A 25,161-nucleotide genomic window follows, 5' to 3' on the forward strand; every position below is an offset into this window, starting at 1 on the left:
AATCTGAAAGTTGCAAGGCCAGGGTTCTGACCAGGTGTTCATTGCTTTATCCACTTTGCTATAAAAAAACAAAAACAAAAACAAAAATATCCCAGGAATCGGGTTAGATGCTTGCCCAAGTTTCTCTGACCTTTAAGCAACTATGTTCCCCATAAAGTAGCCCCGATAAATGAGAAGCAGCTTCCGTACCAGGTAGTGACCCTCGTGGCTGGGAGCTGAAGTCCAGCTGTCCGGCACCTGCATCGCGGGGGCCCCGGCACCCACACTGATGGCGCACTCTGGCCGGTGCCCTGCGCCTGGCCAGCCTTTCCCTTACAGGACTTGATCCTCCCCCAGCGTGAGAAGAGAGAGGCAACTCTGTATCCCAGAAAGCTACCGCCTTTTAAAGGGCTGGAATTGAGGGACCGTTTCGTTCTTAACCTGCTCAAGAGATTTCTGCTTTGATTTTGTAGGTAGGGCTCCGTGGAATCCCTGACATGCCCCTGCCCCTTCTGAGGTCCCAAGCAAGCCGCCTTGCATCTTCCGGAATGGTTATCAGTGCAAGCCAGACGCCAACAAAATCTCGCTCAGCCCTGGCTTGGTTTTTCTGTTGCCTCCCTTACTCTGAAAAAGTCTCTTACCTATAGCTAAAGGATTGTTCACAGAGTCCAACGGTCCCTTTACTTCTCCATTCTAAATACCCTTCTTCCTGCCCCCAGACGCTCAGGATAGAACCGCGAAGCATCTAACAGGAAGGGGGGCCACCCCCCGCCCCCACTTCTCGAGAATCTAAAAGGGCGCGTGTCCAGGTGTCTGCGGCACCTCCTCGCCTTGCCAGCGGGCTTGCTGAGCTCAGAACGGGACGTCTATCGGGGGCTGCAGACCCGGCGCCCCCCAGTGTGGCCCTCGAGGTAACTCGTCCCGCACCCCATTCCACCGCCCCCCCCCGCCCCCCTGCCCGTGGGCCCCGTGGGTTTGAACACAACACATCTGCCCTTTCCCAGCCAAAGCCACGCTGCAGGCTGGCGGATGTCGCCCACTGCCTCACCTCTCAGAACGCGCAAGGCCAAAAGGCTAACGAGGGCCATCAGGGGACCGCCGTCTGCAGCGGTCCGCGAGCACCGCTTCCCCTCCGGGGGCCCCGAACTGGCCCTGACCCGGCCTCTCCCAGGCGGCGAAGCCGTGACCTTCCGCAGCCGCGAGCCCTCAGCCAAGGTCCTCGCCCTGCGCGGGGCGGGACGGCCCGGCCGGGGCGGGGCTGGCGGCCGCGCTTTAAGAGGAGGGCGCGGGCGGCGGCGGCCGAGCCTGTGAGGGGGACCCTAGCGATGGAGGCCGCCCGGGACTACGCCGGAGCGCTCATCAGGCGAGTGCCGCGCCGGCCCGGCTCGGGGCCACGCCCCGGCCCCGCTCCCTCCCGCGCCCCGCATCGCGGAGCGCCCCGCGCCCCCGCGCCACACACTCCCCCGCGGCGCGCGCGCTCCGCACCCCCCTGCGCCCCCCGCCCCCCAGCGCCCTGAGCGGTCTGCGTCCCCCGGTGCCTGGCTTCTCCGTGAGTCCCTCATTTCCCTGCGTCTCGCGTCCGCCGCGCGCCCGGGATCCCCCAGCACCTCTTGCGCCCCGCAACCGGTCCCAGCCCACACGCGCTGCAGCAGCTCCGGTGCCCACGCCTTCAGGCTACGCGGGCCGGCAGAGCCGGAGCCGGCCGCGCGTCTCCTTCCCTCGTCCAGCGGCCGCAGGTGCCGGGTGCGGCGCTCCCGAGGCGCGCGGCATCCGCCGCACAGGTGACAGCGGTGAGTGCGGGAGCGGCTGACGTTCTTGCTGCTGCTGCAGCCGCCGGTGCCCCTGAGGACCCCTTCCTGGGACACCCGGGCGACGCCTCCACGGTGCTCCGGCACCGGGCTTCAGGGGGACCTCCGGGTCGCGACGGGAGCTGGGGCGCTGCTGGTGGGGACGCTCGGAGGCTTTGGGATGGTCCGGGTTTACCCCTAAAGGCGAGCGCGGGCTCTGGCTCCAAGGGGAGGGAGTGACCCTCGGGCTCTGAACGCCTCCCGACCCCTGCTTGATGAGCACACCCGGGCTTGTAAGGGGGTGCCTAGGGGGAAGCGCGCCCCCTCCTCGCCGCATCTGAGAGCGCTGACGCTGCCCGGGGACCAGGGACCCTCTGAGGCTTCTTAGTCTTCGCTCCCCTCCCGGGCATCGCCACCCGCTGCGGGCGGGGGCGGGGGTTGAAGACCCCGAAACACTTCCCCCCACCCCCACCCAGCTGCCATTCATCTTTATATCTCGACATACCCAAACCCGTCCAGGTTGATAAAATCCTACAAATATTGCATGGAAGTAATTTTTAAGTAGATTTATGGAAGGGAAAGTGCTTCTCTGAAGACCTTCAAAGTACTTCAGAAAGGATCGAGAAACCCTTTTGAGTTCCTTAAAATGCGGGTTTTCAGAGGCGACGGATCCCATTTGTGCCAAATGGCAGGGTAGGTTGAAGGGGCAAGGTGGGGAGGGAGAATCACCTTACAAAACTAGTGTGATCTATAGGGGGCTGAACTTGCTGTGTGCTATACTCAGGGTTAGAAAAAGAGCTTCCAAAAATGTAAAGGTGGTCTGTCCGAACAGCACTGGCTTTCTCTTTTAAAAACTAACAAAAACGAACAAACAAAAAAACCGAAGTCAGATAGTAAGGAACCAGGGAAGGTGGGAAACAGACTTGTTTCCTGCATCTTGACTAACTCATGTAAGCATAAAGGTAAGCCTTGGGTTTCTTTGCTGTTCTTCTCTTCATCCGCCCCCCTCCCCCCCATCCCAGTCTCCGGGGATAACAATTGTTAACAGTTTAGAATCCATCCTCCACACTTCTCCCCCTCAAATATGCAAATGTACCCATTCTGCCACTTCTGTGAACCCTGAAGAGGTGGCAGGCTGATTTAAGGACTGGTAAGAAGGCAGGAATTCCCAGCTGGTATTGCCTGGAGGGGGGGGGAGGAGGCGGCAGAACCTTCGGAATTGAGGCTGACCTTGCCCTTCCACCTGATCCCTGTAATAGGATACCGCAATCCAAAATGCATCTGTATGAGGTTTCCACTGGGTCACTGTGTATGAAAGGGACTTGCTTGTGAAATATTGGCAAATCAAAGCATAAGGAAGTGTTTCCTCAAAGACACACTCCTTCTGAGCTTGGCAAACTCTAAAAGTGAGTGACTATTTGTCAGGGACACACAGTGCAGTTCTTTGAAAAGTCTACCTGCTTCCAAACTAAACTGGAAGAAAATTGACCCATATTGTTGAAAGGAGAACACTGTCCTTCCCTGCCCTTCTTTAAAACCATGTAAAGGCTGAAGACCCATGTGAGCCACAGACAGGGTGAAGGCCATCTTTGTTAGTTACAGACTTGCTGCACTTTTGTCTCCTCCGTGTTCCTTAATATAAACTAGCTGGCCTTAACTCTGTCTTTTATTAGTAGATGATTGCATTTTGCTAAAGAAATAACTTAATCCACATATACATCTTTTTTTAAAGTCAGCAATTCTAAAGTCTTAGGCTAGTCATTAGTTTGTTAATCGTCTGTGATCCTTCGAGGCCTTCGTCATGGTGAAAGTCATCTGAGGTCTCTCAGCAGAGCTCCGGACATCAAGGATGCCCACACCAGTGTGTTATCGCCATAGGCAGCGCTGCTCAGCCTTTGTGTGTATTCCGGATAACATTCATGCCGACCTTGAAGTTGTTACAGAGCTGATATATATTATGCCCTGTGCAAAATCACTGCTTTTGTTGCTATTTTGTTGTACATCTTTCCTTTCCTTGAACAAGGAACCCTAGGTTCTCTATAACTGGCATTTCAGTACACAGTTTACCACTGTCTTTGTGACAGAAGCAAGGAACTGCATTTTCTACAAGTAAATCTCCCAGGTTACGGATGCTGACTCCTTCCTGGGTCTAAACTGTTATTTTAATAACATTTCCAAGTGTTCAAAGACTTCACGGTCCTATACCGAACATACTCTTACTACATCAAGCATTTCGATAGGTTGGTCAAGGCACAGGTGTGAGCCAGCCGCAGTCGCTGGGGAGCAGACGTCCCGATGTGTGTAGCCTGTAACGTGGCTCCCACGCTGCTGGCGAGCAGGAAGCATCACTGAGGCCATCGTTCCTCCAGCTCCTGCCTTTGGGCTAGACCCTGATACTGTCCCGACCGCTCCCTGAGACCCAGCCAGTCCAGAGAACGCTTTTCAATCCTATTTCTCTGCATTGCTGTATTTGACGCCACCACTTCCTTTCTTAACGTGCTCTTTGTCACTAGGCCTTGATGGTAGTGCGTGGTTGGCTTGTCATACCTGCGTGTTCACTTACTCTTACTTTCCACCTAACAAGGAAATGGGGGGGGGGGGCCCTTCTCTCCAAATATTCCTCGGGGCAGTACCTTACGGGCCTTACAGACCCGCCTCATCGCTGCTGAGCCCCACATGTTTCTCTCTGGGGGAGGCTTTGTTCCCAGGCCTGCGCTTTTCCTCTTATTCCATTTCTGGGATAAATATCAGTCCATCCGGTGGCATAAAAACATTCCTGTGTATAACTCGTGGAGGCTAAATTTGTTTTACCGGAGTGAAGTTCACCTCTGCTGTCCGTCTGTGGCCTGTTGCTTTATTTGCTACACTTTGATAAGTTGTGACTTCCCAGTTCACTTGGAGAAAAATACAAAGGCTTCTCTGTTTCCCTCACTTCTGGGAGCTATGCCTCTTCACAGTTTTGAAGAATGTTCTATGAAGCAGACTTCTCTTTTTGTCTTGATTTCCGCGAAACAATCTATTTCCTCGAACAGCCTGTTTCCTGGTTTTTCTTTTCCTTCTAGTGAGCTATTTCCTTCATATGGTTGTCTGCACTTGCCCAGGGATGGGAGGGTGTCTAATGTGTGCCGTATCTAATCCAAGCCTTCTCCGAGCTCCGGTCTCAAGTTTGATACATTAAAATATTGAGGGGAGAAGAGCAAGACATTTTAGGCCTTGCACTAATAGCCAGTGACATAAATTACCCTATCAAGAGGACCAGGAGTGAGTTGGATCAATATGTTGCTTTGTTCATTTAGCTAGCTCGTTAGCCTTACTGCTCCTTTTAGCTGGAGCAAAGTAAACACTCATGGGGCACCTGAGTGGCTCAGTCATTAAGCGTCTGACTTCGGCTCAGGTCATGATCTCACAGTTTGTGAGTTCGAGTCCTGTGTCAGGCTCTGTACGGACCACTCAGAGCCTGGAGCCTGCTTCAGATTCTGTGTCTCCCTCTCTCTTTGGCCCTTACCCGCTCACACTCTTTCTCAAAAATAAACATTAAAAAAACTAAACACTCCTATAATAGTTATTAAATAGGGTTAGTGTACATAAAATTTCATCTAACTCCTTTTTATATTATCTACAAGATGTCTGGGTTTTATATAATTTGACACATCAAATCACGCATCCTCTTCCTTAAAAAGAATGGCAGCGTTTAATTTTCATGCCTTCAAGGATGTTTTTAGGTGTGCTCCGTAAGCCTTTTCTCCCACAAGTGACCCAGTTCCTGGTTAGAAAATGTAATGGGTAAGAAGAACGATAGACTGCATATCCTTTTTTATTGAGGTTGGCTGTCCTGAGGGCGACGTGGAGAGCGAGGCCCAGAAATGACAGCCAACACTTATCTAGTCAGAAGTTAAAAGACAATAGGACTTTGTATAATCAACTGTACTGTGTAACTGGAGCCCTGGTGCTTACTGAGGCGTGATAGTTCACATTCAATGAGGAGCTACGGGACCACAACTAACTAGGTCAAAGCTACTCATGCCCTCAAGGTGTGCCATTGGCCTCTAGCACCTGGGCCTAAGACTCCAGGACATGAACTTTGTTCTCCCATTTCTCTGATTTTTGTCCTAGCCTGCCTTTTACTCAGTGAATAGATCCCATGCCAACAGCAGGCTAGGTGCTGTGGGGAAGTAAAAAAAAAAAAAAAAGGCATAGAAGGCATAGAAGAACCCTGGCCTCAGTGAGTACAGATTCTAGAAGGGCTCGTGGATCCTGGCAAGGAGTTGCTGCCTTGCAGGGGGAAGAGAGGCTCTTGCTGGTGAGGGTCCAGGGTTCCCCTGCAATGTAGGAGGCTTTTCACCTTGTAGGGCAGGCACCGTGGTGCAAAAGTGGGAGCTGGATTCAAACCCCTGTTCTAGCACTTGCTAACTCTGACCTTACTCATTTTTTTAACTTCCTGAGCCTTACTTTTATTCATCTGATGTGCCTGTCTTGTCAAGGTATTAGGTAATGCACTAATGCACACGAGTCTGGCATAGAATAGAACTATTCTCTCTCTCCTCCTCCTCCTCATACGGATCTCACCATTGAGTTTAAGTTTCGGGTGCTATGATTAGGTTGCCAGCATAGCCAGATTCTAAGGGTAAAGCATCATTTGTAAAATCCTCACTGTCCCATCTAGCAAATCACCAGACATGGGACCGTAAGTGGGTCTGCGGCACCAGCTCAGCAGAATGTGGGCATCTGGTCCGTCAGGTTGTGTAACCAAGGAACCTGGTGTAACTCCTCGGAATCAAGGCAAAAGTTCAGAGGCTGTCTGCCAGCCTTCCTGCGGTGTCAGTTCAAGGCTTGGATTCATTTGGTGGGTCTCTGATCCATCTAATGGGGAGCCCACCTCAGAGGCCAGTGACCTGCCACAATCCCCTTGCAGTTGCCTCACTGGGAACAGAGTGACTCTGGAAGCCTAGAAGGGAAAGGAGCTATCGGTGTTCACAGAGACCACTGTGGCCCTTTCATCCAGAGCAGCCCTGGACTGACGATTAGTTATGTGTATTGCTTGAGGTTTGAAGTTCAGAGATATTATGCCCCATTTCTTTTCCTCGTTAACTTAGTGACCTTGAGAAACCACTCTGAGCCCCAGTTTCCTATCTGAGAAATGGGGTGATACTTTCCTTGTAAAGTTGTGATGATAATTAGTTAATATGTTTAAAATTTTAGCATAAGATGGCCATAGCAAGCATTCAGATGTGAGCAGTTAGGAAGAATTAATGTGATGCTAGCTGAATACACTTCAGACCAAACCTGTGCTAACAATCTAGGTCTGATTCCTAGAATACCATTTTTTTTCCCAAGGCCTAGATTTAACCTATGGAGACCTTCCTGAAACTGGCTGATCATGCTATGAGCATTATGGTTTTTGAGAGCCGGTTCATTACTACACTATGAGTTTTTCCTATAGAAAATTACTTGGTAGATCATTGAATTTTCACTTATGTCTATTTGTAGAACTTCAAGTTAGACCATGTACTATTGAAAACCTATATGGCTAGCACGAGGCATTATGGGAGACACAACAAAGAAGCTTTTTCCCTTAAGGAAATTCCAACCTATTTGGGAAAATAAAGCATAAATAAATGAATGACAATATGTACGTGTGTAGGTGTGTAAATGTATGTGTGTAAGTATGTGTGCTTATATATGTATAAAATAAAGTGCTAAATCCTAGGTGATAGGAATTCACAAAAAGACAAAAGTCCCCACAATTTTAGCCTTCATGGGGTTAATCTAGACAATCTGTTTTATGTGTCAGAAATCAGTGATGTCCTCACTTTGTATCTTCTATAAGGTTGACCTAAAAATAAAGACCTTTGTTTCATTCCCCAGAATGTCATTGCACAAGAGTTTGTCCAAACTGTCAACAACTACTTGAGTGCCTGTGGTAGGTGTGGGGCCAGTGTGGCTGTAAGTGCTAGTCCCTCAGAAGCTGTGGAGGTTATGTGACTTTATTGTCAGTTCTCACAGCACCTGACATGAAGCAAGAGCCACCTGAAGTATTGACAACTTATGATATTCTTTAAAATAATTTCTTTGTGGGTATATTCCCAAACTTAAAGAAGCCCACCGTCTTGGGTGAAAACTAAGCATTTCTAGACTGGTCTCCAAAGAGACTGAACGATCTCCTAGTGCCACCAGCAAGGTGCATCTGTTGCCCCTCAGGGAGTTATTTTTAAGTCACTTCTTGCATGTGTGTTTAAAAGCATGCAGTAAAAGATAAATCGAGATAGCAAGCTAATAAAACTCATTCCTATGGGGAAGAAAAGGGCATGCAGTAGTGTGTCAAAGGTGCTTTTGCATTTCTTTAATTGCTATCAGAAGCCTCATATGCTCCTGAATATGGAAACTTTTCTTATTCTTTAGCGTGTGGCATGTAACTAAGCTTTATGAGGCAAAGAACGGGTGCTTGGGTCATAATACCAGCTCTGGCTCCTACCAGTCATGAGGCTGCTCTCTGGCACAGCCTCCCTCATCTGTCAATTGAGAGTTTTCTGAGGATTAAGTGAATTAATATCTATAAATCAAAATTTGTGTTTGTGGGGATGCCTGGCTGGCCTAGTTGGTAGAGCATGCGATTCTTGATCTCGGGGTTTTGGGTTCGAGTCTCACACTCAGTGTAGAGATTACTTAAAAATCAAATCTTAAAAAAGGTGTTTGTTAAATAACCACTAAAGCAGTAAGCTTCTTGTTTATCCCCCATTTTATATATATACATAAATGTATAATAAATATATATTTACATACATGAATACATGTAACACATGTACGTGTGTATATGTGTGTATATATATATATATATATATGCATGTATATATAATAGTATTTTCCAGGTAACTAAAATTTTATAACCAGAGGTCAGAGACTTTTTTCCTCAGAAGATTGTCTTCATTTGGTTTTGTTATTAGTTATTTTCCTTCTCTGTTAGTTTTTTAAATTTTTTAAATAATTTTCAAAATGTTTGTTTATTTTTGAGAAAGACAGAGTGCAGATGGGGGAAGGGCAGAGAGAGAGGGAGACACAGAATCTGAAGCAGGCTCCAGGCTCTGAGCTGTCGGCACAGACCCCAATATGGGGCTTGAACTCACGAATTGTGAGATCATGACCTGAGCTGAAGTCAGTTGCTCAACTGACTGAGCCACTCAGGTGCCCCTGTGTTCGTCTTTTTAATAGTGAGATTTTGAATGAATTCTTTGTTCAATGTGGAATTTACTCCAAAGTTCATATGACATATGACCCAAAGTTCTTTTCCTTCTTGTTATTCCAACTATTATTATAGTGTTCTGTTGTTCCCCATCTATCTTAAGTCAGTTTCTAAAAGTTAGTTTATTGCTCTAGTGACCAATATCTGGCTTTTCAATTCCTGGCTCAGTCTTACCGTACAATATGTAACTTGTATGTGTGTACCCTAATTCTTTAACTCTACTTGGCTAACTCATGACCTCTTAAGATTTTTAAGCTATAAAACTCATGTTTGCAGAATAGAATTCTTATTTCCTTTTTGAGTTTGATGCGCTTACCATTTCTTTCTCACATAGTTACTACAAGGACTTTGAATGTTCTAGTAAAATAGGTGTAATGATGGCTGTGGCTTTTAATTGTGTGTGTTATTTGTTTCTTGGATATCAGGATTTTCAATAATCCCCAACTACTGGTTTTCTTTCTTTCAGATGTAAATATGAAAATTGTTTTAATTTTTTATACTTCGAACCTCTCTTTGAAGATTCCTTCTTTGAAGATAATGTCAAAGATATTTTTTACTTTTTCTCCTCAATTTCCAGGCCCCTGACATTTATGAGATCACAGACCAAGAAAGTCCTACTAACGCCCCTTATGCACTCGGCGCGCCCTTTCCGGGTCTCCAACCATGACAGAAGCAGCCGGCGAGGGGTGATGGCCAACAGTCTGAAGGAGCTTCTCAGCAAGGTGCCAGGGACCCTGGGGCCTCCCCGTCCCTCACAGGAGGGCCCCTGACCGCATGCAGGGCAATGGGCTGGGAGACTAACCCAGGGCAGAGACAGAAATGTCGCTGTCATGGCCTCGGAGAGTCTGAGGGGAGAAGAAAAGAATGAAAGGGATCATTATTGCAATTCTGTACCATAAAGGATTTAGCTACAGACACGAAAGCCTTAAAAACAGTCATCAATTGATAATACAGCCTTTCTTCTTTGACAAGGGAGAAAACAGGGAAGCAGCAGGCTTTGGAAATCTGTTTTTGGTTATAAAGCCCAGGGAAAAATAGTCCTTAATCTAAAACATTGTCCTAGATCACCAAATAAGGAAGAATCACAGACTCTCTGGAGTGTGTAGAGTTGGGTTAGGAGGCATAACCCAGACAAAGACACCTATGAAAAGAACAGATGAGCAACCAACATGCAGACTCTGAAGGAGGAGACGGTTAGATATGTGACCTGAGACTGAGGCTCTTTAAATATCATTCTGTTGCATTATTCATTTGATTTGTCAAAATAAGTGAGTAATTTTAGAAACTGTAAATATGATTCAGTGTCTTCATTTATCTCATGTCCTTGAAATCTCTGAAGAAGATTGATCCATTAAAAATCTTAATTTTTCTTTTTCCAACCCAAGACTGAATCAGAGACGCCAATTAAGGTACATCTTTACCATTAAAATTTTAGCAAAATCAGACGACTTCTGAAACGATAACTTAGTCAATGGCCTTGAGTGGTCAAAATGGAATCTCTTCCTTTATTCCATGTCTCTGATGTGTCTTCAATCTAGACCCTGGATGCCTTAGTTATCACCAGTGGACTGGTCACTTTGGTGCTGGAGGAAGATGGAACTGTGGTGGATACGGAAGAGTTCTTTCAGAGCTTAGGAGACAACACACATTTCATGATCTTGGAGAAAGGGCAGAGGTGGACACCGGTAAGCAAAAACAGTTATCCAAACAGCTACTGGGTAGGTTTTTTTTTACCCACAAAAGTGCATTCTCTACTTTGGTGTTGGCTTGTCCTCTTTCTGAATATGAAACTTGTACTCACCTAATACCTGCATCTGCTACCCTCAACAGGATTCTTAGAAGTATTTCTAGGGAACTTAGCACCTTAGTGAACCTGGGCTGTATGATTTAAAGCAAGCAGTTCTGGGAAACAGGTTAGGCCAGTAAGTAGCTGTGGATCCTTTTAAAGCATACAGATGTGTCCTGTCCACCATTCACTGTCTGTGTCCTCAGGAGGCCAGCAAGCTAACAGCACCAGTGAAATTAGGTATGGGTGTGTGTGTGTGAATGTACAGTGATTTAGAAAGGTAAATAGAGGGCCTAGCTGGCTCAGTCAGTAGAGCATGCAACTCTCAATCTCAGGGTCGTGAGTTCAAGCCCCCCAGTGGGCACAGAGCCTACTTTAAAAAACAAAAACCGAGTGCCAGGGTGGATCAGTTGGTTAAGCATCTGACTCTTGATCTTGCCTCAGGTCATCGTCTCCCAGTTCGTGGGATTGAACCCCACATTGGGCTCTGTGCTGCCAGTGTGGAGCCTGCTTAGGGTTCTCTCTCTCCCTCTCTGCTTACATGCTCGCTCTCTCTCTCTCTCTCAAAAATAAATAAATAAACATTAAAAATAAATAAAAATAAAAATAAACCAAAAATAAAGAAAAAAGGTAAAGAGATGGAATAAAGACTTCCATATCCAGGAAAACTACAGATTATATATATCTTGGAAAACCCTCCCACTATAAAATACCTAAAAAAGCAAAGTAAAATTTTAAAACCTATTTTATATGCCTAACTGACCTTCCAGAAAGGGAAATCTTTAGAGGCCAAAATCTTCATGGGAGCCAGAATCTAAAGAAGCAATGTCTTACCCATGAGCCCCTCACCCGTGGCCATCCACTGACCTCAGTGACTTAGGGCTGCAGTTTTGACAGGTGCTGGCAAGATAGGAGACAAAGTCTTGGGCTGACACAAGGTAAGGGGCCAGATTAGAGATGCCCACATAAAACAGAAAAATCTTAAAGGTCTCTCCCAAGAATCTGTGGCCACAAGCTGCCCTCATGACGTTTTAGGGACTGCTGATTCCAAAAACACCCAACCTAAGAGCTTTTAGTATCCAGAGCCCCAGGAAGAGAAGCATCAGTGGAAGGAGTTTGTTCATTGAGTTCTTGCTCCAGTGTTCCCTCCCTCTAGCCCCAGTGACTCAGGGTTGACCATGTCCCCACATAACCAGCAGGAAAAATAGGTTCAGAATGAATCAAATCACAAAACATAAGGACTTAAAGCAGTGTAAGTGAGAGTAAGCAGAAATAATAAAGTCAGGCCTCCAAAGACCTCAGACGTTGGAATCATTGGACATAGAGCATAAAATAAGTGTATTTAAAATATTCAAAGAGTAATCAAAAGTATCCAAAAGTGAGAAGGGACAAGAGATCATCAAAAGGACAAGGTAGACTTGAAAGAATCAAATAGAATTTCTGGGAGTGAAAAACATAACAATTAAACAGAGACAGGTAGCACTGAAAATAATCAGAAAAAACCTGGAAGATCTGTCTCAAGAAGGTTCCCATGATGTAACACAAGAAGATAAAGGTGGAAACACAAAGGAAGCTTGGAGACATGACTGAGAAGGTCTAATATGTGTTTGACATCCTTAGGGTATAATGGTTTTTTGTTGTTTTAAACAAGATCATGCAAACACCATTTTTTAGTTGTTATTGTTGTTTTCTTTTTAGTAAGCTCTGCACCCAACATGGGGTTTGAACTCAAGACCTTGAGATCAAGGGTCACATGCTGACTGAGCCAGCCAGACACCCCTGCATAAACCATTTTTTAAATGACAAATACAACTCCATTAACAATTTTTTTCATCAAAAGATACTATAAAGTATGTCAAATAATAAGCCACAAGTGAGCAGAAGGTGTTTTCAACATAACCCAACAAAAGATTAGTATTTGATAAAATTTGGGGAACTCACAGAAATCAATTATGAAAACAATGGGCACTCTATCGGAAAATGGGAAAAAACCAGGAACTGGTATCTTCAGAATGGACAATAAAACATAGTAAAAATTTTTTGACTTCACTGGTGATTAGGAATACATAAGTTAAAACCACAATAAGATACTCTCTTACACAATTAGATTTGGTGTCATTAGTCTTTTCCTTTTTTTTTTTTTTCCATTTTTTAAGATATAGAACAATGAACTCTCTTATACTCTCAACAACAGCTATTTAAAACAGTTTACCTTTTCCCATAAAACTGAAGCACCACCTATGACCTGACAAGCCCTCTCCTAGACATACACCCAGCACACAGACACCCAGCCATGTGCTTCAACATAAAAACATGTAAATAAATATACAGGTGTCTATTCATTGAACAGAAGGGTCATCAGCTGTGAAAATGCATGAAGTACAGCTACAGGCATTTATATGGATAAATCTCATCAACTCTGTTGGGTGAAAACATCACGGAATAACCCATTAAGCAAGGAATCTTCTAACTTTTTGACCTCAGGACCCCTTTACACTCTTAAAAATTAATGAGGAGCTCAAATAGCTTTTGTTTATGTGGATTTCAGTGGAGGCTATAGATATCCGTCAATCAATCAGAGGTTCTCAACCGGGGGTGATCTAACCCATTGGGAAGCATTTGGCAGTGTCTGACGACATTTCTGGTTGCTACAACTGGAATGAGAAGGGTGATGCTGGCATCTACTGGGTAGAGATCAGAGATACTATGAACTATTCCACGAGGCACAGGATGGCCCCTGTGACAGAGTTATGTGGCCCCGAATGCCAAAGTGCCAAGGTTAAGAAACTATAAGCTATAGGGGTGCCTCGGTGGCTCAGTCAGTTAAGTGTCCAACTTTGGCTCAGGTGTTGATCTCATGGTTCATGAGTTTGAGTCCTGCATTGGGCTCTGTGCTGACAGCTCAGAGTCTGGAGCCCGCTTCAGATTCTGTGTCTCCTTCTTTCTCTGCCCCTCCCCTACTCATGCTATCTCTCTCTCTTTCTCTCTCTCTCTCTCAAAAATAAGTAAACATTAAAAAAATTTTAAAGAAACTATAAGCTAGAAGTATAGATATTATTTATATTTGAACTTAAAACTGAAAAAATTTTAAATGCACATTTTAAATTAAAATTAATTTTTAAATTAAATTTATTTTAATTAAATGTAATGTTTAAAATTAAATTACTAAAAATAATAACCCAGTACTGATTAACTTAGATTGTATATTTTTATAAAATAACTATTTTCCAAACCAAAAATATTTAAGGAGTGACATCTTTTTACATTTTTGCAAATCTTTTTAATGCCTAGCCTAATAGTAGAAGATGGCTACAGTTTCATATGTTTCTGTATTCAATCTGTTGTAATACATTGTTTTGTGAAGAAAATATGACCTCCCACAGATATGTCATTGGAAAAGGGAGAGTATTTTAATGGTATTTTCGGATAATTGAAGATATTCTTCTTTGATATGACACCAAAATCCATTAAGTGGTAGTTTCCTAAAGGCTGCTGCAGTGTGGAATCTGAGGCATACCAGTAAAGTTTCCTGTTTCATTGGAATCATTGGTTTATCTTGTGCTTTGGCTGGATATTTTTCCCAGGGGTGATTTTATAACATCATGCATTGGTTCTTTAGAAAATGTTGATTTCATTGAGTTATGCAAGTTTCTCAGATGGATAGTAGAAAACGTCCTCCACTCATGAGAGAATGAGAACAAAAAAGGCAAATTGCACCTTGGTGTTTATTATGAAAATAGTTTTGACCTCTTCAACCCCCTGAAAAGGCCTCAGGATCCCAGGTGTCTCTAACGTACATTTTGAGATTCGCCACATTTAAGCACTTATAGATAACTCAGAAATGTACAAAATTAGCAATATGATGTTTGAGACTCATGTGTGCTAAAAATAAAACTAAGGGAATGATTCACAACTTAGATGGTCTCCTCTTGAGATGAGGTGGAGGTATATAGCTGGGGAGGGGCACGTGGGTGATAACAGGTTGGTAACGTTTTCTGTAGTGGTGAATATACCTGTCACTACCCATGATGCATATGTATCAGTATGTATACTAATCTCCATATCAAATATTTCACCATTTTTCCAACTGGAAGAAAGACTACAGACCAGTTATAAAAACCATAAAATTTAGGGCACCTGGGTGGCTCAGTTGGTTAAGTATCCGACTTCAGCTCAAGTCATGATCTTGTGGTTCGGGAGTTTGGGCCCCGCATCAGGCTCTGTGCTGACAGCTCAGAGCCTGGAGCCTGCTTCGGATTCTGTGTCTCCCCCTCTCTCTGCCCCTCCCCTGCTATTGCTCAGTCTCTTTCTGTCAATAATAACAAATAAATGTTAAAAAATTTTTTTTAAAAGCATAAAATTTAAAATACAGTATCTGTAAAGCAGGTGAGGAGGTCACACCATTAGATTAGAAGAAGAGCATGGGGTGAATTAGACATCTTTTATTTATTTTTAATTTTAGCTTTTTTTTGAGAGAGAGTGGGCAAGAGTGGGGGAAGGGCAGAAGGAAAAAGATTGAATATTAAGTAAGATCTGTGCTCAGTCATTGAGGAGCCTGATACAGTGCTCAGTCTCATGACTGTGAGATCTTGACCTGAGCCAAAATTAAGAGTCAGTTGCTCAACCAACCAAGCCACCCAGGTGCTCCTAGACAAATCTTTTAAAAGCCAATCTTGAGCTGGACTACTTCTTGTTTGAGAAAGATGTTGTGAGCACTATAACAGCCTCCCAAAGAGGTCCACCTCCGAATCCCTGGAGTCCATGGAGAGGCTACTTTACTTGGCAAATGGATGTAGCAGGTATGATTAAGTTAAGGGTCTTGAGCCAGGGAGAGTCGCAGATAACCCAGGGACCAGTGTCATCACAGGCTCTTCACAGAGGGACAGGAGGGTCAGAGTGAGGGCCAGAATCAGAGAAAGAGGAGGGGAGATGTGAGGAGCTGCGGAGCGAGGGCAGTTCCAGAAGCTGGAGAAGGTGAGGGGGCCATGTCTCCGCAGCAGCTTCCGGAAGGAACCATCCTTGGCAGCTGGTAGTGGACTGCCAACCTCCAGAGTGTAAGGGTCTAAGTCTCTGTTGTTTCAAACCACAAAGTTTGTGGAAATTTGTTAAAACAGCAACAGGAAACTGGCTCAGAAGGGAAGGGTAGTTTCTGTTTGTTTTTATAACAGACACTCAGTTAGTGGGCCCTCAGCGTGGGTGGGTGCCGGGAGACTGAGCCAGAGTGCAGGGCACTGAGCCGTGATGGGTGCAAATCATACCATGGGGAGGTGTGTTCAACGGGGCAGAAGGCCTTTCAGCAAGTTGGGGTCAGCGTCTTATTTGACATAGGCCTTTCAGCCATCTTCCCTCGAGTGGAAATGGGCACCTCAAAGCTGATTATAGATCCTACTCTCTTTGTAGGTGTTTCTTTTCATCAGTGGGTCCAATTGTATTTGACTCTGACGAGAACATCCAGCCAGGGGACCCCCCTGCATCTTCAGTCTGAGTGCCTCCGAGGCCTGTGAGGAAGCAGCAACCTGGAGCCCTTTAAGGATAACTCAGGGGGGCAATCATTTCTTCTTCTTGAGCCAGCGAGCTAGAGAAATCTAGGTCACCAGCAGATTAGCTTTGTGAGGGCCGGGCTTTGATTTAAGACCAGAGTTAAGGAAGACATTTAGGGGGAATAAGATAAAAACTTCCATATGTCAGAAAGGAGCACAGCAGTAAGAAAGAACAGTGGCAGGATTATAGGTAAAATTCCCCTTTTCATTCTGTAATCTTAATTTTTACTTTACTTTTTCATTTTTATTTTTTTATAAGAGGAAAAAATATGAGTGGGGGAGGGGCAAAGGGAGAGAGAATCTTAAGCAGGTTCCACACTTAGTGCAGAGCCTGATGCAGGAGCTTGATCCCACGGCCCCAGGATCATGACCTGAGCTGAAATCAAGAGTCAGATGCTCAAGCAACCGAGCCACCCAGGCGCCCCTATAATCTTAATTTTTTTCCCTATAATCTTAATTTTTAAAAATAGTGTTTCCTAACTGCTAGACAGCACCCCCTAAAGGGGCAGCAGAAACTCTTGTGCATTAAACATCAGGTTTTACTGTCAGTGTCTCCTGTCCTCTGTAGGAGGAGAGAAGAGTGGCTCCATCAAAAAGAGTTTGGGTACTTTTAGGGGGAATTTATGTTTTAACTTCACATATAGTTGGTAATTGGCATTGATGGATTTAACATGTATAGCCTCAACTACCCCCAACCCCAAAGGTTCCAGAGACATAGTAACTGTGCTGGTTGTGTAAATTGGAATCCTGAATCCTGCAAGATCCATGTGTGAAGGAGCCCATAGGGAGAGGCGCCCCGGGCTGACATTTGTTCTCTGGCATGACTTCGTTCTCTTCTTGCTCTCTGCAAAGCTTTCTGTGGGGAAGACGCTATAGCGCTCTTTATAAACCTGGCGATTGACAGAAGTCTCTGGCTCTCTCCTCTCACCTGAAGGGTCTACCGATGTTTCAGGAGGACCTGGAGTGGCAGTTGTAATTCATGTCCTGGGAGGTCGGTTTTCATCCAGGGTGGTGACTAGAAAACAGAGGAAGCCCTGGGAAGTTCTCACCTGCCCTTTGCTTTAGCCACTCAATTCTGAAGCTTTCTTCCTGGCAGCCTCTTGTAAAATGGAAATAGCGCTGCCTGTGCTACAGTCCTGAGACCGTCCGTGTCAACCAAGTAACCACGGGTGGCCCTAAGTGACCGGGGTGCGTGCATTCAGTACCTCATGTCTATAGCACAACCATCCACCGAACCCCTACAGTCCAGCCCCGGAGCCACGCTGCATTCATCCCGAGCCACTAACCCAAGAGTAGCTCAGGAAAGGACACTTCCTCTTGGGTTTGGACGTGGTAGCAGTATGAACATATTGATGGGCTGAAAACATTCCTCAAGTAATCAGCAGCTCAGTCATTAACAGATTTAAAGCCACCAGAGTCAAAACTACAAAAACCCAGAAGTGCAGAATGTGCATGTCTTAGACGGAGATGCTCCTTACGTCTCTCCCTCCCTTCCTGGTTCTAGGGTGGTAACCATGTCCCAGCCCGTCAGCAGCCGAAGAAATCAGGAATAGCAAGAGTCACCTTCGACTTGTACAAGCTGAATCCCAAGGATGTCATTGGCTGCCTCAATGTGAAGGCCACCATGTATGAGATGTATTCAGTGTCCTATGACATCCGGTGTACGGGAGTCAAGGCCCTGCTGAGGTAACAGACATCGGGGTCAGCTGCGTTCTAGAAACTGCACCTGGGCCATCTCCAGCCTGCTGCTTTGCACTGCCACGCCCAGCCCCACGGAGGCCCCAACCCACCCAGTAGCTGCTGGTGCTCACTAATTCACACTGCCATACAGTAGTTTTATTCTTACACCCAGACTTTTTTAAAAAATAGTTTATTGTCAAGTTGGTTTCCATAATACCCAGTGCTCATCCCCACAAGTGCCCTCCCCCATGCCCATCACCCACCTTCCTCTCCCCCCACCCCCATCAGCCCTCAGTTTGTTCTCAGCATTCAAGAGTCTCTCATGGTTTGCCTCCCTCCCTCTCCCCCACTATTTTTCCCCTTCTTCTCCCCCACGGTCCTCTGTTAAGTTCCTTCTAATCCTCCTATATGTGCAAACATATGGTATCTGTCTTTCTCTGCCTGGCTTATTTTGCTCAACATAACACCCTCAAGTTCCATCCGTGTTGCTACACATGGCCAGATTTCATTCTTTCTCATTGTCATGTAGTATTCCATTGTATAGATAAACCACATCTTCTTGATCCATTTGTCAGTTGATGGACACTTAGGCTCTTTCCATATTTTGGCTATTGTTGAGAGTGCTGCTGTGAACATTGGGGTACATGTGCCCCTATGCATCAGCACTCCTGTATCCCTTGATAAATTCCTAGGAGTGCTATTGCTGGGTCATAGGGGAGTTCTACTGTTAATTTTTTGAGGAACCTCCACACTGTTTTCCAGAGGGGCTGCACCAGTTTGCATTCCCACCAGCAGCGTGGGAGGGTGCCTGTTTCTCCACATCCTCGCCAGCATCTAGAGTCCTCTGATTTGCTCATTTTAGCCACTCTGACCGGTGTGAGGTGGTATCTCAGTGTGGTTTTGATTTGTATTTCCCTGATGAGGAGGGATGCTGACCCTCGTTTCATGTGTCTGTTGGCCATCTGGATGTCCTCTTTGGAGAAGTGTCTGTTCATGTCCTCTGCCCATTTCTTCACTGGATTGTTTGTTTTTCGGGTGTGGAGTTTGGTGAGTTCCTTATAGATTTTGGATACTAGCCCTTTATCTGATATGTCATTTGCAACTATCTTTTCCCATTCTGTCGGTTGCCTATTAGTTTTATGGATTGTTTCCTTTGCCGTGCAGAAGCTTTTAATCTTGATGAGGTCCCAGTAGTTCATTTTTGCTCTTGATTCCCTTGCCTTTGGGGATGTATCAAGTAAGAAGTTGCTGCGGTGGAGGTCAAGGAGGTTGTTTCCTGCTTTCTCCTCTAGGATTTTGATGGTTTCCTGTCTCACATTCAGGTCCTTTATCCATTTTGAGTTTATTTTTGTGTATGGTGTGAGAAAATGATCTAGTTTCATTCTTCTGCACGTTGCTGTCCAGTTCTCCCAGCACCATCTGTGAAAGAGGCTGTCTTTTTTTCCATTGGATATTCTTTCCTGCTTTGTCAAAGCTTAGTTCACTGTACATTTTTGGATCCAATTCTGAGTTCTCTATTCTATTCCATTGGTCTATGTGTCTGTTTTTATGCCAATACCATACTGTCATGATGATGACAGCTTTGTAGTAGAGGCTAAAGTCAATGGTGATGCCTCCCATTTTGGTTTTCTTCTTCAATATTACTTTGGCTATTCGGGGTCTTTTGTGGTTCCGTACACATTTTACGAGAGTTTGTTCTAGCTTTGAGAAGAATGCTGGTGCAATTTTGATTGAGATTGCATTGAATGTGTAGATTGCTTTGGGTAGTAATGACATTTTAACTATATTTATTTTTCCAATCCATGAGTGTGGAATGTTTTTCCATTTCTTTGTGTCTTCTTCAGTTTCCTTCATAAGTTTTCGATAGTTTTCATCATACAGATCTCATATCTTTGGTTGGGTTTATTCCTAGGTATTTTATGCTTTTTTGTGCAATTGTGAATGGGATCAGTTTCTTGAATTCTCTTTCTGTTGCTTCATTGTTGGTCTTACACCCAGACTTAAGTCAGAAAACAGAGAGTCTTGAGCCAAGATGTATATGTATTTTTTTCTTCAGAGACCATTAAATACTAAATGGAAACAAGAACTAAGTAATAAATAGGAGGAGAAACCAAATTGCTTTTAAAAACTAGGGCTGTGCATTTAAAAACCTTTATTTGAAGCAATGGCAGCCAAAATGGAGTCATGGCAATTCTGACCTGGTTTGTGCAGAGTAGCCGCCCAACCCTGGACCAATACTCTTTTGCATCTTCTGTATTACTGCTCACTCGAAGCCAGCAATGAGGTGGCGCGGGTGTGTGCCTTTTCCACATACGGCCAGGGCACCATCACCCCACAGGCTGGGGCTGGGCTGGCTGTGAGGCCTCACAGATCTGGGAGCCTGTAGAAGATAGATCCCCATTCCATACCCCGCACCTGTATGAACAAATTCTGTATGTTCACCAGGAAAACTCTGTGATTGTAACCAGGCTGGCCACCCTGCTCTCAAGGCCTGGCCTGAGAGGGACATCCACGGTCTCACCCAGCCTTGCCACTGAGCAACCAGCTGTGCGACCTTCAATAGGTTGCTTAATGTCTCTGAGACTTGGTTTCATCATCTTTTAAATGAGAAGGTTACTTCTAAGTTCTTTGATTGCATAGGCTCTAAACACATCTACTTCTGTTCTCTAATAAATTCGTATCAATCCCCTAAATAACCAATTCCTGTGGAGAGATGGATGGAGGGTAAGAGACTGACAGAAGGTCTAAAAAGGTCGCAGCTGCTGACACCAGGGCTCTCTGCACCGCCCCTCTGGGCAGGGGCCTGCTTGCTTCTTGGAGGGCTCTGCTCTGGCTCCTTCTCTCCACTGGCCCCATAACCACCACTCTGGTCATCCTTGGGCATAATTCAGGGAAGGGGATGCTTTGGAAGTGAGACTGGTCTCCTCTCATCGGGCCCCAGGCCCTGGGACGGAGTGAACTCAGGTAGTGGCTTCTCAGGGGCCTCCGTTTCCCTCTCAGAACCATTAATGGCCAACTCATAGACAACTGTCGCTGAGGCCATGTTGAAATCTTGACTCCCAGGGGAGCTTTCTCTTTTGGCTGACATGTGAGAAAATAGCTTGATTGACTGGTTTTCTAAAGTGAGACAGGAGAGTTCTAACAACTTGGGAAAGTATAATGAAGAAAGTAAACCTCACCCAAAATCCCACCTCAGCCAACTCTTTAAGAGGCATGTTTGGCCTTCTTATCACTAATTCTTACCATCTGAGATCTCATGGCACCACAAGCACCCACAGAAGTCCCCAAGGTCCCTACATCAACGGCATCACACCAGGGTCCTGTTGTGGGATCCCAGGGCAGGGGGCTCTCTGACCAGTGCAGCCGACCCTCAGGCCTTGTGACATGACAGACCTTTGAAACTGTAATGAAATCCTTTAATGCTGGACTTGGTAGAGAGTAAGAATTTGAGGCAAAGACACTTTTTTAGTCTGAAATAACAGAAATGCCAGCCTCAGCCCTAGGGCTTAGAGGCCACAGCAGGGCCGAGATGGCATGTCCTGGCCACCCAAAGCAAACTGGGTCACGGGATCAATCTCCTTCAGCTTCTCCTTTCACACCCGACTTTGCCTGATTTTAGTAACAAGCCCCACACACCCATGGTGGCCAGAGCAAGCAAGCTGCCCAAAGGGCAGGACCCACTGTGTGCTATCAAGAGCACAGTCAGCCTACTCAGGGCTTCCTAGTTCCTGAACAACACGCCACGTTTGGAAGCAGCTAGAGGGAAGGTGGTCCTCGGCCTCCCGAATCAGCATGTGCATTGTAGCAACCCTGGCGGGCTCCGGGGGTTCCCTCATTCCTATGTGAGCAGCACCTGCTCTGTGCAGATGTTTGGGGGTGGCAAAGGATCCCCACACTGTCTGCCCCTCGCTGGTCCAGAGCTCCAAGCCTGACCTGTGCCCTGTCCCCTTTGCCGCAGGAGCCTGCTGCGGTTCCTGTCCCACGCCGCCCAGGTGACCGGACAGTTGCTCATCTACACCGGCACATACGTGCTCCAAGTGCTGGGTGATACGGAAGAGCAGAGTCCTCGCTGGTCACACTCCAGACGGGGGGTCACAAGTGGATAAGGATGCATGCCCCCAGGGGACCCAGCCGGCTCTTGACCCAAACATTCGCTCTCAGATGATGAATTTTGAAGATGCTTCTGTTCTAAACCATACACACGTGCACAAGGCTGGTCATGTGTACCAGGGGGTGACACCCAGGGGAAGGTGAAGGCACACGAAATGGGGACTGCAGAGTGGAACGCCCTGAAGGGAGGAGATTCGTAGGGGCTCCCGTGGTGACCAGGAAGGACCAAAGGGCAGGCTTGTGTGGTGGCTCCGGAGCCACAGGAACCTGTGTCAGGCCTCTCAGCAACTCACCTCCTGCAATAAACCAATCAATCGCAAGAGCTACTTGTAATATGGGTAACGCTTCCTTGTGTCTTTTCCACGGCCCCAATAAACAGCCCTCAATAAACAGGATAAGCAGAAGCCAGCCAGGCGTGCCCTGCTGGCAGATCATTTTTAAGTCTCTGTTGGTACTCAGTGCCGCTAAGCTAACAAGCTGTCAAATGTTACTGCGGGGGGCAGGGGAGGGAGTTCTAATGTGGGTCCTGAATGAGCCCAGAAGCTTAAGAACCTGAAGGTCTGGAGGTCTTCAGCCAGTGCTTATAAGCCTTTTAAAGAAAGAAAAAGCAAAACAGCCCCCACAAAACTGCTTGAACACTGGACCTGATGCATGGCACTAGCGGACCATGCCTTCAGTTCCTAATGTCACCCAAGTTGTCAGTTGGGACCCACGGCTGTGAGTGGCAGGACGCTGACCCAGGCTGAGTGGCTCTAGCTGCAGGCGCTGTGGGGTGCAGTCCTCCAAGGAAAGTAGCCAGGGATCTGTCTTTTCATCTTTTTTTTTTTAATTTTTTTTTTTATGTTTTATTTATTTCTAGGAGAGAGAGAGAGAGACAGCGTGAGCAGGGGAGGGTCAGAGAGAGAGGGAGTCACAGACTGAAACAGGCTCCAGGCTCTGAGCTGGCAGTCAGCACAGAGCCCGACGCGGGGCTTGAACCCACGAACCGCGAGATCATGACCTAAGCGACAGTCGGACGCTTAACCGACTAAGCCACCCAGGCACCCCTTTTTTATTTTAATTTTTGAGAGAGAAAGAGAGCATGAGTGGGGGAGGGGCAGAGAGAGAGGGAGACACAGAATCTGAAGCAGGTTCCAGGCTCTGAGCTGTCAGCACAGAGCCCAACATGGGGCTGAAACCCACGAACTGCAAGATTATGACCTGAGCCGAAGTTGGATGCTTAACCAACTGAGCCCCCCAGGCGCCCCTGTCTTTCCGTCTCTCCCTCCTGCTTTCCTCTGGGTTGGCATCATCTCCAGGCCTGCCCACCCCCACACATGAAAGTGAGACGCCAGCCCCACAGCAGGAGGTCCCGGGGCTGTGTCCTGGGGTGAGGGTGTGACACACAGGGCCACACACAACCAGTCCTGCAGACAGGGAAGGATGTCCCTTCCCACACAGACGGGGTGAGGACACTGGCTCCCCAAAGAAAACGGGGGAGCTGTCACTAGAAGAAGGGAGAACATGATTTGTCTCCTAAGACTACGGACGACCAATGTAGTCCTACTCGAGATTTGTGATTTTCCTCTTAGGAAACGTTAGCATGGAGGCCTCTCTCTCCCGGCTGACAATTCAGGCACAGTGAAAAAACCCCAACCAAGAGGGCCCCACACCCTCCCTGCGGCTCCTGCCCACGGCCCAGGCCTTCGCGGGGGGAGGGACTCGGCCTTCCCTCCCTTCACCTGGCCCAGAGCCCCTGCCCAGTCCCGGGGGTCAGGTCTGCTCGGTCCTGGGCACTCACCGGTCCCGAGCTGCCCGCTGAGTGAGGCAGGAGTAAGGGAACCACAGAGCATTCGTCAGAACACAGCCTGTGCCTTTAGCATCGTGACAACAGAGCCATTTAGCCCCCGCTTTCCCTTGCCCTTTCTGGCTCCTTCCAGAACAGGCCGCCGCTGCTGTAGAGAGAGTTAAGCCTCAGATGCAGTGCCTGTGCGGCCGCAGAGAAGCGGCCTGGGCAGAACGTTTCCTATATAAGGAGGTCTCTGCCCAAAGCCCTGCCCTCGGCGGGGGGCTGGGGCTGGGGCTGCGCAGAGCGGCCCGGGAGGAAGGCGAGGGCCCCACAAACGGCTCACGTCTCAGCCTGCCCCGTCTTTCCAGCACCTTCCGAGGAGGAGCGCAGCGCGGGGCCTCCCGCTGACTGAGGGCTTGCGTCACTTCCCAAGGATCCCGCCGTCCTGGAAAGCCACTGCCTGGCTTCCAAAAAAGGAATTTTCACTGAAGTGCCTGATGCTGTTGACTCAGCTGGCGCCCTCGCCCGGCGCTGGTCCTCACCAGCGGACGCCCTGGCCCGTTTTGCAGGGAGTGGATTAACCAAAGGAAGGCGTGGAAGAGCCATCCCATCGCGAGAAGGGGGATTCCTTCAGAAGGACTACTTCGAGTTTGGGGGTTCTCTTCTTCTTACCCCGTGTGGCGCTTCACGGGGACGGCCCGGGGTGGAGCGGCCTCCCAGAGCTCTCGGGGGAGGCTCCCAGGGCCTCTGGGCTCCGATGGGCTCCGATGCGCAAGGCCCGTGGAGAAGGGAGGCAAAAGCCGATTCTGCAAACATCAAAGGCTTCCGAGGGCGGTGATGAGGCTTTTGATGGGCGCGAACCAGCAGAGTAAAAACCTGCCTCGTGTCTGGGCAGGGTCCCGACAGGTGCAGCTCCCTCTTGCCTCCGGTGTGAATTAGGCAACATGCATTCCAAACGGACACCTTCTCGCCCTGATCCCAGTGTCTCCACGGCCCGCGCCCAGTCCACTAGCTGGGAGAAAGGTGCGGTCCCGTGGTCGGCAGGAGTGGCCGGGCTGCTGGGCAGAGGAGCTGCTGCTGGCTTTGGGATGTCACCAAAAGCTAGGTCGGGAGCTAAATCTGTGCCAGTGGCCTGTGTCCCTTTCAAGGGCTCACGGTCTTTCCATGTGCCCTCAGTTTACTGACTTCTAGAAGCACAGTTCAGAAAACAGGAAGTCATCCCTATGAGCTCAGAGTTCATGACCTCCCATTTCTGTGTGCGCCCCAAAGTTTGT

General features: G+C 47.2%; 1 protein-coding gene across 2 annotated transcripts; it reads left to right on the forward strand.

Moving 5' to 3' along the window:
- Positions 1-1,267: 1,267 nt before the first annotated feature.
- On the forward strand, positions 1,268-22,452 carry CIDEA (cell death inducing DFFA like effector a). 2 transcript variants are annotated; one of them, XM_039217254.1, is made up of 5 exons: positions 1,268-1,342; positions 9,581-9,725; positions 10,542-10,688; positions 17,834-18,015; positions 21,968-22,452. In XM_039217254.1, the coding sequence occupies exons 1-5, from the start codon at positions 1,305-1,307 to the stop codon at positions 22,113-22,115; spliced, it is 660 nt and encodes a 219-aa protein (XP_039073185.1). In that variant the 5' UTR covers positions 1,268-1,304; the 3' UTR covers positions 22,116-22,452. The 2 variants fall into 2 exon arrangements, with proteins under 2 accessions (XP_039073185.1, XP_039073186.1); XM_039217255.1 differs by lacking the exon at positions 1,268-1,342 and adding an exon at positions 1,666-1,769.
- Positions 22,453-25,161: the final 2,709 nt, after the last annotated feature.

The sequence above is a fragment of the Hyaena hyaena genome, unplaced genomic scaffold, assembly GCF_003009895.1.
Source record: "Hyaena hyaena isolate Hyena2069 unplaced genomic scaffold, ASM300989v1 scaffold_673, whole genome shotgun sequence".
Classification (NCBI taxonomy): domain Eukaryota; kingdom Metazoa; phylum Chordata; class Mammalia; order Carnivora; family Hyaenidae; genus Hyaena; species Hyaena hyaena.

Coding starts and splice junctions, on each gene's coding strand:
- CIDEA (XM_039217254.1), top strand. CDS start 1,305: ATGGAGGCCGCCCGGGACTACGCCGGAGCGCTCATCAG. Junction 9,726..10,541: donor TGAAGGAGCTTCTCAGCAAG/GTGCCAGGGACC, acceptor TCTTCAATCTAG/ACCCTGGATGCCTTAGTTAT. Junction 10,689..17,833: donor AAGGGCAGAGGTGGACACCG/GTAAGCAAAAAC, acceptor TCCTGGTTCTAG/GGTGGTAACCATGTCCCAGC.